This window comes from Plecotus auritus, assembly GCF_963455305.1.
Source record: "Plecotus auritus genome assembly, chromosome: 2".
Classification (NCBI taxonomy): domain Eukaryota; kingdom Metazoa; phylum Chordata; class Mammalia; order Chiroptera; family Vespertilionidae; genus Plecotus; species Plecotus auritus.
This window is the reverse complement of record NC_137771.1, coordinates 36,337,695-36,350,396: the sequence shown is the minus strand read 5'-3', so window position 1 is coordinate 36,350,396 and position 12,702 is coordinate 36,337,695. Positions and strand designations below refer to the sequence as shown.

General features: G+C 39.8%; 1 protein-coding gene across 4 annotated transcripts in view; it reads right to left on the bottom strand.

Annotated features, from left to right (window-relative positions):
* Window positions 1-6,996, bottom strand: part of AGBL4 (AGBL carboxypeptidase 4) — a 1,107,854-nt gene extending 1,100,858 nt beyond the window's left edge. For 2 of the 4 annotated variants that reach the window (XM_080656976.1, XM_080656979.1), the window contains exon 1: window positions 6,592-6,908. In XM_080656976.1, the coding sequence (XP_080513102.1) occupies window positions 6,592-6,625 (34 nt within the window). In that variant the 5' untranslated portion in view covers window positions 6,626-6,908. Of the gene's footprint in view, window positions 1-6,591 lie in introns of all 4 variants that reach the window. The other 2 variants (XM_080656977.1, XM_080656981.1) reach the window with 2 other exon arrangements.
* Window positions 6,997-12,702: the final 5,706 nt, after the last annotated feature.

Genomic DNA, 12,702 nt, shown 5'->3' with positions numbered 1-12,702 from the left:
CTCCCATCCTCCTCCCCTCTGAGATCTATCAGTCAGTTCCATAGATCCATGCCTCTGGTCCTATTTTTTTCCTCATTTTATCTTGTTCTTCAGATTACACTTACAAGTGTGATTGTGTGATATTTGTCTTTCTCTGACTGGCTTATTTTGCTTAGCATAATAATCTCCAGATCCATCCATGTTGTTGCAAAGAAAAGATTTCCTTCTTTTATACAGTCACATAGCATTCCATTGTGTAAATGTACCACAACTCTTTGATCAACTCTTTGATCTACTGATGGGCACTTGTACTATTTCCAGATCTTAGCTATTGTAAATAGAACATAGGGGTGCATATCTTCTTTCTGATTGGTGTTTCCAGATTCTTAGGATGTATACCCAGAAGTGGGATCACTGGGTCAAAGGCAGTTCCATTTTTAATTTGAGGAAATTCCATACTATTTTCCACAGTGGCTGCACCAGTATGAATTCCCACCAACAGTGCACATCCTCTCCAGCACTCGTGGTGGGCATGAGGTGATATACCCTCCTGGTTTTAATCTGCATCTCTCTGATGAATAGTGACACTGAGCATCTTTTCATGTCTATTGGCCATCAGAATGTCCTCTTTGGAGAAGTGTCTATTTAGATCCTTTGCCCATTTTTTAATTGGGTTGTCTTCTCAGTGTTGTTTTATTAGTTCTTCCTTATGTATTTTGAAAATTAACCCTTTATCAAGTGTATTATTGGCAAATGTGTTCTCCCATGAAGTGGGTTGCCTGTTCATTTTGTTTATAGTTTGTTTTTTTATTTTGTTTTGTTTTTGTTTTGCTGTGAGAGTGTTTTAATTTGATGTAGTCCCGTTTGTTTGAAAGTACAGATGTACAAATAGTAAAGAAAAATTTCTCACTCATTCTCCCCTTGCTTGAGAAGATATTCTGGTTCACTACTTAGTTAAAACACTCATTGTCTGAGGACATAACACTTCAAATTTTTAAAAAATATATGCAAAACCTCAATTTCTATTGAGATCCTTAATTGAAGAAATTTAGCCAATTAAAAAAACTACTGATCTAGTCACAAACATAAATCTCCCAGTGACAGAAAAGATATAATCAGTGTAACACAATTTAAAATTAGTCCTATCTCTGCAAATGTTGATGTAAAACAAATATCTCTTTCTTAGGACCTTATTAAATAAACTTCTAGGAATTAATAAAAAGAGTAACTTAGATCATAATTCCCTCCTCAAAATATAGGGGAAAGTTGTTTTTACAAAGTTGAATCTTAGACTACTTTTATATTAAATTAAAAGACCCACTCTCTTCAGAGAAAAGAATGGACATTATCCAACCCCTTTATTAAACCACTTGATTCTTCATCCAGTTCTATAATAAGAGTGACGCTGAGCTTCATATCAAAGACCCCACAAAACTGATATACCTAAACTGAGATAAGGCCTTTCAGTCTTTTATAGGAAAGTTCAAAACATTTTCAACCATTTTTATCAGGCTGCAAACATTTTACTAGCATCTCTCATAATCATTGCTATTCTTGTGGTGGACACTGGTAATGACATTAGTAAAATAGAAAGTTAGAATAATACTGCTTTGGATAATATTTCAATTTTAATTAAAAGTATTTTAAGTTCTTAATGTATTTATGGCATTAGAACACAAGTCCCAACCATATACATTTATAAAGTTGCTTTCCCCCAGTACCTGGGGTACTACATGATCAGAGAGGCTCTTTAAACATATATGAAGCTGCATGTCTCAGGGAACAGAAAGTATTAATTAATCCAGTGAGTTAGTTAGAATTTCTACTCTATCATGTAAATTATGTACATCTTCAGAACCCTACTGAGTAAAGATTTAGTATCACCATTTTAAAGATGAATAAAACTGAGGCTCAGAGAAGCACTATTACACAGTAAGTGATAAAGTTGTAATTTTAAATCTTATCTGTTTAATTCTAAATCCCATGTCACATTTACTCTGTCAGGTTTCCTAAAGAGACAGACACCTCCAAATGAAGTTTTAAATGAGCTTATTCCATTATCAATTCACCAATTCTGTTTGTATTGTATTCAATTTAGGAAATTTTGTTTTGTAAAATATCAAAATTTTCTCCATATTCCCCTTCATTTGTGTCAACATCCTCAGCTTCCAATAGCCTAAATTCAAATATTTAAATCATAAAAATGTATAGATAAAAAAATGTTTCATTCATTTGGCCCACAAATATTTATCAAATGCCTACTACGCAGCAAGCATATGTTAACTGCTATTTTTGTCTCTACTACCTATCACTAATTTACTCCATGACTATATAGAGATGTCTAAGATGAGAAACTTCGTTAACCCCATGATTAGAGTAATTAGAAACAAATGAGCACTTATTAATACATTTGTCTGAAAACTAAGGTATGTATTACCTCTTCCTCTATGTAAGAATATTGGTGTTATTTTAAGTTCTGTGGTGTGCCATCCCCTCCTATCATTAATGAGATTTTATATCCAGGAAATAAAGCCAGGAGGCAGAGTAGAGTAGTCTTATCAGTATGGAAGTTAGAGCCAGGTGGGCTTGGGTTATTATTGGTTGTGAAATCTTAGCTACACCACTTAATCTTTCTGAACCCTAATTTTCTCAGATGTAAAACTTCAATAATTATATCCCCTTGCAAGAATTTTGTGAGAATTAAATAATATATATATCAAGAGCCTGAAAGAAACAAATGGCAAAATATTGGCTTACTGAAATAACTAACTTTAATTTAAATCACTATAATACCTGATTATTTAGTTAACTATAAGCTTTCTTTTTTTTAAGAGTCAAGTTGTTGGACAGGGAGAAAAATTCTGACATTCATGTCCTTGTTTTAAAGTACAATATTTAAAAGAAGAAACCATTTTTTGTCAATATGACCTTCCTATAGAGCTATCTATATGCTTGACCAAAAAGGTTTGTGCCCCTGTACTCCTTCAATAAATCCTTAAAATACACTTTATATAAGACACGTCCCGTGAACATAATTTGGACAATTCTACATTCTCCAGAACTTGATGTCTACCTTTCTTCTAATAGCAAATCAATTATATCAATGAAGAAAAACTAAAAAGAATGTCTAATATTACTTTATGTTTAAAGCTTGCTTTTATATGTAAAGTATATATAATACATTTGAATTATTTTATATTCAAGCTTCGGTGGAACTAGGGAAATATTTATTACGCTTTTCAGATATATTATCTCTATTATTACAACTATCCTACAAATATCTTCATTTTACAGAGGAAGAAACTGATCAGTATATTTGAATCCAAGGTCAACATCTAGTAAGTCACAGAAACAGAATTTAAACAAGGATCTGAGCCATATTTCTTTCCTCTTCTCCTTTGCTAATGTATGCTTAGCTTAGAATATTTCCTATACAGCAGGAATTTTCATTGTGGCTATTATTTCATCAGTATGTTGTATATTTCAATACAAATAGAAAGTCAAATAATAAATCTAAATAATGCTAAAAGGGCCAAAAAACTACCATCTTACTAATTATTTGCAGATCTTAAGCAAGTTGCTTAACTTCTCTGTGCCAAAACTTCTTCACATGTTTATTAAATAGAGATACTACCTTAGAAAGTAGTTATAATGCTGAAGTAGATTAAGACATATAAAGCACTTAGTACAATGTCTGGCACATAATAAACACTCCATAAATGTTAGCTATTGCTAATTAGATGAAAAATCACCTGAAGAACATATTTTGTATCAGATTACTTCAGCCAGCAATACTAGTAGCTGGACACCTAATCCAAAATCAGTCAATCCTACACTGGCTTATCATCTATGACATGACCTGATGGGAAAAGATGATGTGTGTCAATCAGATATTCTCTCTCTCTCTCTCTCTCTCTCTCTCTCTCTCTCTCTCTCTCTCCTCTCTCTCTCTCTCTCTCTCTCAATAACATATTAAGACACAAAGATTAAGCCAGTTAATAGTAATTCAGAAGATAAATGGTTTGGCTCCTGCCTTGATCAATTTTCGCTCATTGAGGTTACCAATGATGCTAAATTTAATGTTTCAGTCATCCTTTCAATACCACTTGGCAGCATTCAATCTGTTGAGTGGCCATTTATCTTAAACATTCATTTGGTTGCCCTCTATCTCTCTGGTTGTACATTCTCAGTCTCTTTGGAAGGCACTAAAATAGTGCAGCTACTCAACATTTCATCCCAGGCCTCTTCTCACCACACTCTTTACTCTCCCTCTCAGGAATTTCACCCACACTATGAGTTCAGTAATTATTTCTATGCCAGCTCAGACTTTTCGTGTTCATTCAACTGCCTTGTCAATCTCTCCACTTATTCGGATATCTCAAAGATAACTCAGACTCAATATGTCCAAAACCAAACTCATGATCTTCCCTCTTAAACCTAGGCCAGGTTCCTTCCAATGCTCCTGTCTCCATAATGGTACCACCAACTATCCAGCGGCACAAATTAGAAAATTAGAAGTATGCCTGATACTTCCTTCTTCTTCATCTCCATTTTTCATGAAGTCCTATTAATTTTATCTCTTCAACATTTCTCAATTCCTTCTCTCCATCTCCACTGCTACCTTCTAACAATTCTCCGTATGTCCACTCTTGTATCTTCTGTGCTTTCCACACTGTAGCCAGAGCTTTATATTTTTTTCTAATCATGTCATGCTCCCACTTAAAAACTGTCTATGGCTTCCTATTATTCTTAGAATTTTTTAATCAAAATTTATATCATAGCTTGTAAGACCCTGCAAGATCTGCTTCAGCTTACCTCTTTTCTCCTCCTACTGCCCTATATCCTTTTAGTTCCTTAAATAACAGCACATCTTATTTCCTCCTACCTTAGGGCCTTTGTACATGGTTTTCCTCTCCTGGCCCACTCTTTGCCCTTCTCTTTATTTACTCAATCATGATTACAACTCTGCTAAAATGCCATTTCTTCAGAGAAAGCTTCTTAAACCTCTAGACAATATGAGATCATTTAGTTACTCATTTAACAATACTTATTAATTACCTACTATACCAGGTACTGTTCTGGACATGTGGGATTGATAAAAACAACAAAGATCCTTGACTTCATGGATCTTACATTCTGGCAGAAGAAGACAGGCAATAAGCAATAAAAATAATAAGTAGATTAAATAATATATTTGAAGGCAGTAAGTCTATGGGAGGGTTAGAGGAAGAACAAGATAACAAAATTACAAGCAGGGAGTTTCCAGTGTCTAACTTGTTTCCTGGCATAGAGTTAGCACTCAATATTTATTGAGTAAATGAATGAATTTATTGAGTAAATGAATGAATAAAGGAATAAGCACGTTCAAGTTATGAGAGAACTTAAACTATGAAATGAGTAGAGGAACTACTTTTTGGAAGAAACAAAAATGCCACAAAAGAAAGAGAAACCAAGCAGGTATTGGGAGATAATGGTCACTTGAACCATTCTTGATAGTTTCATAGTTTCTAGTTCCAATCACTGAATGGTCTTACCAAAACTTCTCGCCCCAACCCCCAAGGACTGGATAATTCAAATGGGTCACTCTTGTAACCAAAATACCTAATCAGGACACATATACAAGATCATGTATACCACTTCTATCACCCACCACCACTCATATCCCCAAAACCACTGCTTTTCTACACACACCCAGATATCACTTGTATTGAGGATCCAGTTCTTCCATCCCCCACCCATTTTAGGGACAAACTCCTTCTCACATACACAGGACTGTAAAAACCCTTGCTGTCTTCTATGATCCTGTAAGACTCAGGTCACTCTCTCTCCAAGCACAGCCATATCTACAAGGGGATCACCTCAGGAATATGATCCTGGATCTCTCTTCCTGTGAGTCTTCTTGCCTCTTAAAGACTATCTTCCACCCATAGGATTCTGAATGACCCCCTTGGATTCTGAATGACCTTCAAGCTCACTGACCCCCATACACACTCAGGCTCCAGCCTCCTTTGGCAGGGTTCTGAAGGACTGGAGCTCTTGTCCTTCTATGTACCCACATGAGGATACTTTTCTCTGTGACCAGGGGCGACCCTAAGGCACTAGACTTCCTCAAAACACAAATACTCGGTGTATATCCCCTTCCATGGCACTGCTTGATAACACACCTGCCTCCTCAGAATCAGAGCCACTCCTCTTAAACACACCTGCCTCCTCAGAATCAGAGCCACTCTCCCCAAACCATGCCCCTTTAGGGAGCCCTTACATTTTCCCACAGGGTTGTGTATATCCTCTCCATGACACAGCCAACCCCAAGGATGAGCCCTCAGCAGTCCTGTGTCCTCCCTGAGGTCCCAGCCCTTTCTAGGTCCATCTTCACTCAGGGGTGTGCACACTCCTCCATACACCCCTGCGCCATCAGGACCCCGAGGTCCCCGCTGGCCGCTCCAGGGGGAGGCACCTCCCTTGACCCCTGACCCAGAGGTCATAGCCCCAATGCGCAAATACACAGCGGCGCCTCCTCAGGAGCAGGGCCACACACAAGTCCCCTGTCCCCTCAGGCCCAGGACTGAGGTGCAGCCTCGGTGCTTCCCCTGGCCGAACGCCCCCACAGACCTGCCTCAAGCGCCGTCTGGCTCCGCTCCGCCATTTTTTGCTGTCCCTCCGCCTCTGAGCCCACCCGAAAATCGCGGGGCAGTGGGGAGCGGGCGATAGGATCTGCGGGCCAAAGGGAGCTCGCTCAGGAAGACGCGGCGCGACAGTTGCCAGGGCAACGGGCGTCCGACTGGAGGGTGACTGGCGCGTGGCGAGGCGGGGGCGGGGGGGGGGGGGGGCGGAGGGGAACTGGGGACTGGTAGGGGGAACGGCAGGGCGGGAGGGAGCGGCGCTCACCCGAGGCCCCGCCCCCTCGGGGCCCAGGCATCCTGGGGGCTGGGACTCCGCAGCTCTTCCCCGAAGCCACGCGTCCTGGCTACTGAGCATGCTCCGCCCCCTCGGAGGCGCGGGGACCTGATGTGCTGGGATGGCCTTCTAGGCGTCCTCGTGCTGACCACAGAACTGGGTGGACTGGCTTTTCTCCGGGTACTACTCAACTTTGGGAGCTTGGGAAAGGCTTCTTGATTCCCCCAGCGCTTTTCCACCTGACCCACCGTGTGCCTGGCCTGGTGGAGGTGCTGGGTAATATGTCTTCAGCTGAAATGCCCTAAGAATCAGTGATTCTGTGCCCACACCACACAAGCACTCAGAGGTCCAATGTTCCTTGTGCATCACTGTCCTAACACTTACGGTGTTTTATGCAGTATTCACTTCTCTTTTCCTCAATTGATGGTGAGCTCCCCTGATGCCTGGGGTCCATCTCTTCATCTTTGTATTCAGCATAGTGCTGTCACAAAGTGAGTGCTCAATGTTTGTGGAAAGAAAAATGATTCCTAAGTTCACTACTGCACATTCCTACCAGTTTTACTGAGCACCTAATTTTTCAACAAGTACCTTGCTAGTTAGGCCCCCACTCCTCAAGGGGCTCACCGAGAAAGGAAAAGAGATAATGGCTTTGATAGAGGTTAAGTAGTATACCAGGTGCTACAGGATCATAGAGATGAAACTAAATTGGAGGGTGGAAGTAATCAGTGAAGACTTATGAGAGGAATGGATACCCTAGCTGAGTCTTGAAGAATGAATAGCTGTCAGCCAGGCAAAGGAGAGGAGGAGCAGCTGGGAAAGCTGGCTTGGGTGCTGGCAACGTATTTGGGAGGTAAACCCATGAAACAGAAGTGAGGTGAAGAGAGTGAAAGAGGGATGGGGGGAAAGGCCAAGAAAAAATGTGCCATTGAGCTGATTGCTTTAGTAACTGTGCTTAATCTCAGTGGAGAACCTCTGAACAACCACGTAGAATGTGTGTCAGCATTGTCCCAAGAAAGAACTAGGAAACTGGGTCATTTACCTCTTAATTTCCATCCCCATTGACTGAGGGTTACCTCCATCCCCTAGTTTGGAAGCTTACATATGTCCTGGTTATGTGTGCCCAGGGCTAAGCAGCCTTATAGAGTTTGTGAGAAAGTCTTGAGGCAGGAAAGCAGAGGGACCAGAAAGCTTTGGGGGTGAGTTGCTGGCAACATGCATAAGACTGTTGACTCACCTGCATTGAAGTTAGGGATAAGGTGTGGGCACCACAAGAATCTGCTATAGAAAGTTACATGAAAATACCCATTGGAAACAGCCCTCACATTTGAGCAGTTTAAAATTCACAAGCCATGTCAATATCAAACATCAAGCTAAAAATACGTAAGTTTCCCAAGTCAATCTTAATGACTGGTAAAGACTATGAGAGCTGTAGGAATTAACTTCATTGAATACAGGAAGATGGACAAAAGGAGTTTGAAGAGCCAGGTTTCTATTCAAACTCAGACCTCAAAGCGTTATAATGTTGGACAAATAAATCACTTATAGCCATTAAGCTTCAGTGTCCTTTTCCAACAAACTGAGGCAAAGGCCCTGCCTACCACAAAGTGTGCTCTAAGTCATAAATGGGGTGATAGGTTAAAAAAGATATGACAAGTATAATTCCAGTAAATACAGAAGCCAACACATTTTAGAATGATTTGCTTAAACATTCCTTGATCTCTCTTCTGAGACAGACTGTGTGCAGATTCTGGAGATAAAGAGGTGAATATAACACTGTCCATGGTTCTTAGGAGCTCACAGTCCAAAAGGGAAAAGAGATTTAATCGGTAATTATACCCTAATATGATCAGTGTTCTGATAGAGGAAAAGCATGGGTGGCTGTGGGAGCACAAAGGAAGAGCACACAACCAGCCTGGTGGAGAGGGGTAAGTAAAGGGATGTTCAAGGAAAGCTTCCTGGAGGAAAGGGCATTTGATTTTCAAGACCAAGTAGGATTAAGCTGGTAAAGAAAATAGAGGTACAGAGAGAAAGGAGAACACATGTATGGGGTACTTGATCCTGAAAGTGATAGAAACCCATTGACAGGTGTTTAAGCAGGTCAAGGAGCTGGTCAGCTGCTCTGATTGCTATGTAGAGAGTAGATTAGAGCCAGGAAAATTGGGAGGCTGTGTATTAAATACTCTATACAAGTGTATGCATCACATAAAGGTTCTCATCAAATGATAATTTGAAAAGCCGACAAATATGTTTGTATAAAACTGCACTGTTCAATTTATCTTAAATAAATTTTAAAAATCAGTTACTAAGTCAGATTAGCCACATGACTAGTACTCAATAGCCACATGCAGCTAGTGGCTACTGTGTTGAACAGCATATACAAGGCGGGGCAAAAGTAGGCTTACAATTGTTGGAGTGAAAACTAATACAATAATTAATAAATGATAATACAAGAATAAACTCTTCGGTTTGCATCCTCAAAACTGTAAACCTACTTTTGTCCCACCCTGAATACAGAGGTGAACACTGCAGAAGGTTCTGTTAGACAACATTGATAGATAAATGCCACCTTGGTAGTGGAAATGGAATGCCTGGGAAAATCAGTGCTGACGCTAACAGAACTAGGTTTAGTTCTGCGTCAACTCCTCTTCAGGGAGTAGTGCAGGAGAGAGGGTAGACTTCACTCTTGCAGGAGTCCTCAGAGACTTCCCTTTTGTTGTGTGAAATAGCACAGCATGGGAAGTGGGATAGGAATGCCTGCCCCGCTGTGGTGGGCCCTGAAAGTTGGTTTTCCCATGCTACCATTCTGAATGCTGGGAGGTCTGCCTTCCCCAAGGATCTCCTGTGGTTTTTGTCTCCATAGACAGCCTCCCACCTACCACAGAGCCAGGGTGCCTTCCTTCTGACAAAATAGTCCCTGTAGGATTCAACCATTCCCTATGTAAACATTAAAGTGACACCTTTCATGTTACTTTTATGCATTGAGTTAGATGCAGTATGGAATGAGAGAAACATTCAAGTTATAATTGCATTTCTTAAATGTACTAACTCATTCAATTCTCAGAGCAACATTGTAAAATTGGTATTAATGTTATCATCCTGTACAAAAGGTGAAATTGGAATGAGTTTAAGAAACGTACACGTCACTCGGTCAGAAAGTAGCAGACCCAGGGAAGACTGGAATGATGCTTAAGAAATTCACCTATGTTATCTCATGTCATTCACATCAAAACCATGCCTTTGATGTTTACAAACTAATTGGGAAGAAAAGATTAACACATACAAATCCAGTTTACAATTATTTTCCAAACATTATGGTAAGAACAGTGATGCAGATATGCTCAGAAATGTGTAGGTACATCAAAGAGGGATGCCATTGGTGGGCACCAGGGAAGGTTTTGTGGGAGTATTGACCCTTGAGCTGAGTATTAAAGGATGAGGCAGGGGGAAGGGGAGGGTGGTTAGCCAGATGAGGTGTAGGGTGAGGAAAAGAGAGGTGAAAATACTTACTCTTTAATGCAGCTTGTCATTTATATTTCTACTGTGCTAATATTAGTTTGGCATTCTAGAAATGTTATCAGTCTTTTGTTATTTGGCGTATAAGTTTTGTTAAAAAACAAAAAGGGGTCGCCCTAACTGGTTTGGCTCAGTGGATAGAGCTTCAGCCTGCGGACTGAAGGGTCCCAGGTTTGATTCAGGTCAAGGGCACATGCCCAGGATGCCAGCTTGATCCCTAGTAGGGGGCTTCAGGAGGCAGCCGATCAATGATTCTCTCTCATCATTGATGTTTCTATCTCTCTCTCATCTCTCCCTTCCTCTCTGAAATCAATAAAAAATATATTTTAAAAAAATTAAAAGGGGCCGAAACCGGTTTGGCTCAGTGGATAGAGCGTCAGCCTGTGGACTCAAGGGTCCCAGGTTCGATTCCGGTCAAGGGCATGTACCGTGGTTGCGGGCACATCCCCAGTGGGAGGTGTGCAGGAGGCAGCTGATGGATGTTTCTCTCTCATCGATGTTTCTAGCTCTCTATCCCTCTCCCTTCCACTCTGTAAAATATCAATAAAATATATTTAAAAAAAAAATTAAAAGGGGAAAAAAGCCCTGCCTTATGCCAAGGCTATCAAAGAATTATCTGAAGATTTCTTCTTAACCTGGATAAAGTATTGAAATGTTAAAACATGACTGAACTCAACAGAAAGAGAAATATTCTCATGTTGAAAAGAGAATCAATGGTGTAAAATCACTCTGACCAGAATGATCTTTCTTCAGATATCTCCCTGACTGACTGATTTCATTCAGGTCTTATCCCAAATGTTTCATTATTGGAGAGGTCTTCCCTGATAACACTGTTTAAGTATTTCATCGTTTTTATAGTATTGTGTATGGTATCTTATGTTCTATAATTTTTTCTACTTGCTTTGCTCATATAGACAAATGCTGTTGATTTTGTAAGTTATATTATAATTGTAAAATATACTGAACTCTCATATATCACACTAGAGGCCCGGTGCACAAAATTCATGTACTTGTGGGGGTCCCTCAGCCCGGCCTGTGCCTTCTTGCAGTCCAGGAGCCCTGGGGGGATGTCCGACTGCCAGCTTAGGCCTGCTCCCCTAAGCCGGCAGTCAGACATCCTTAACGCTGCTGCAGAGGCAGGAGAGGCTTCTGCCACCGTTGCTGTGCTCGCCAGCCATGAGCCCAGCTCAGGGCTTCTGGCTGAGCAGCACTCCCCCTGTGGGAGCGCACTGACCAACAGGGGGCAGCTCCTGCATTGTCTGCCCCCTCGTGGTCAGTGTGCATCATAGCGACTGGTTGTTCCAAAATTTGGTCGATTTGCATATTAGCCTTTTATTATATAGGATAATTTTTTATTGTTTCAGATTTCCTTTAACCCATAAGAAAAATCAACAGCAAAATGGTAACTATACTTTTAATGTTTCCTGAATTATTGCATTAGCCAGAGCCATTCGTATTATGTTAAAAAGTAGTTTACCACTGGGATTCTCGCCTTTTCCTGATATTAAAGAAACTGCATGTAAAGTTTTTCTATTAAAAATAGATTTTGAAAGAAAGTATTGGTCAAATTGAGAAAAGTTTTAAGGAGTTTTTCAATTAAAATGGATATCAAATTTTAAATTAAAACTTTTGTTTGCATCTAAGATAATCATGTGTGTGTTTTTTTCTTCTTTAATGTAGTGAAACAAATGGATAGACTTTCGATATTAAAACATCTTTGCATTTCTGGAATAAATACTATTCGATCACAGTTTACTTTCTTAATGCATTGTTGAATTCAGCTAGCTATTTTATTTAAAATGCTAATATATGTGTTAGAAAATAAAATATGCCATGTAAGCCTAAAGAATCCTAGGGAGAACATATTTTTTCTTATTTCAAGTTCTTTAGTGGTTACTATCTTTTTTTAAAAAATATATATATTTTATTGATTTTTTACAGAGAGGAAGGAAGAGGGAGAGAAAGTTAGAAACATCGATCAGCTGCCTCCTGCACACCCCCTACTGGGGATGTGCCCGCAACCAAGGTACATGCCCTTGACCGGAATCGAACATGGGACCCTTCAGTCCGCAGGCCGATGCTCTATCCACTGAGCCAAACTGGTCAGGGCAATGGTTACTATCTTATATTCATATTTTCCTTGAGCCAATTTTGGCACTTTATATTTTTCAGAAGTATATCAATCTCATTTATGTTTTAAGTTTTTATGTTATTATTTTTAAAATCACTTTTGTGTCTGTATATATTTCCTTTTCTTCATTGTGAATTTCAATTTCAAAATCAACAGTATTTGTCCACATGAGCAAAATATAC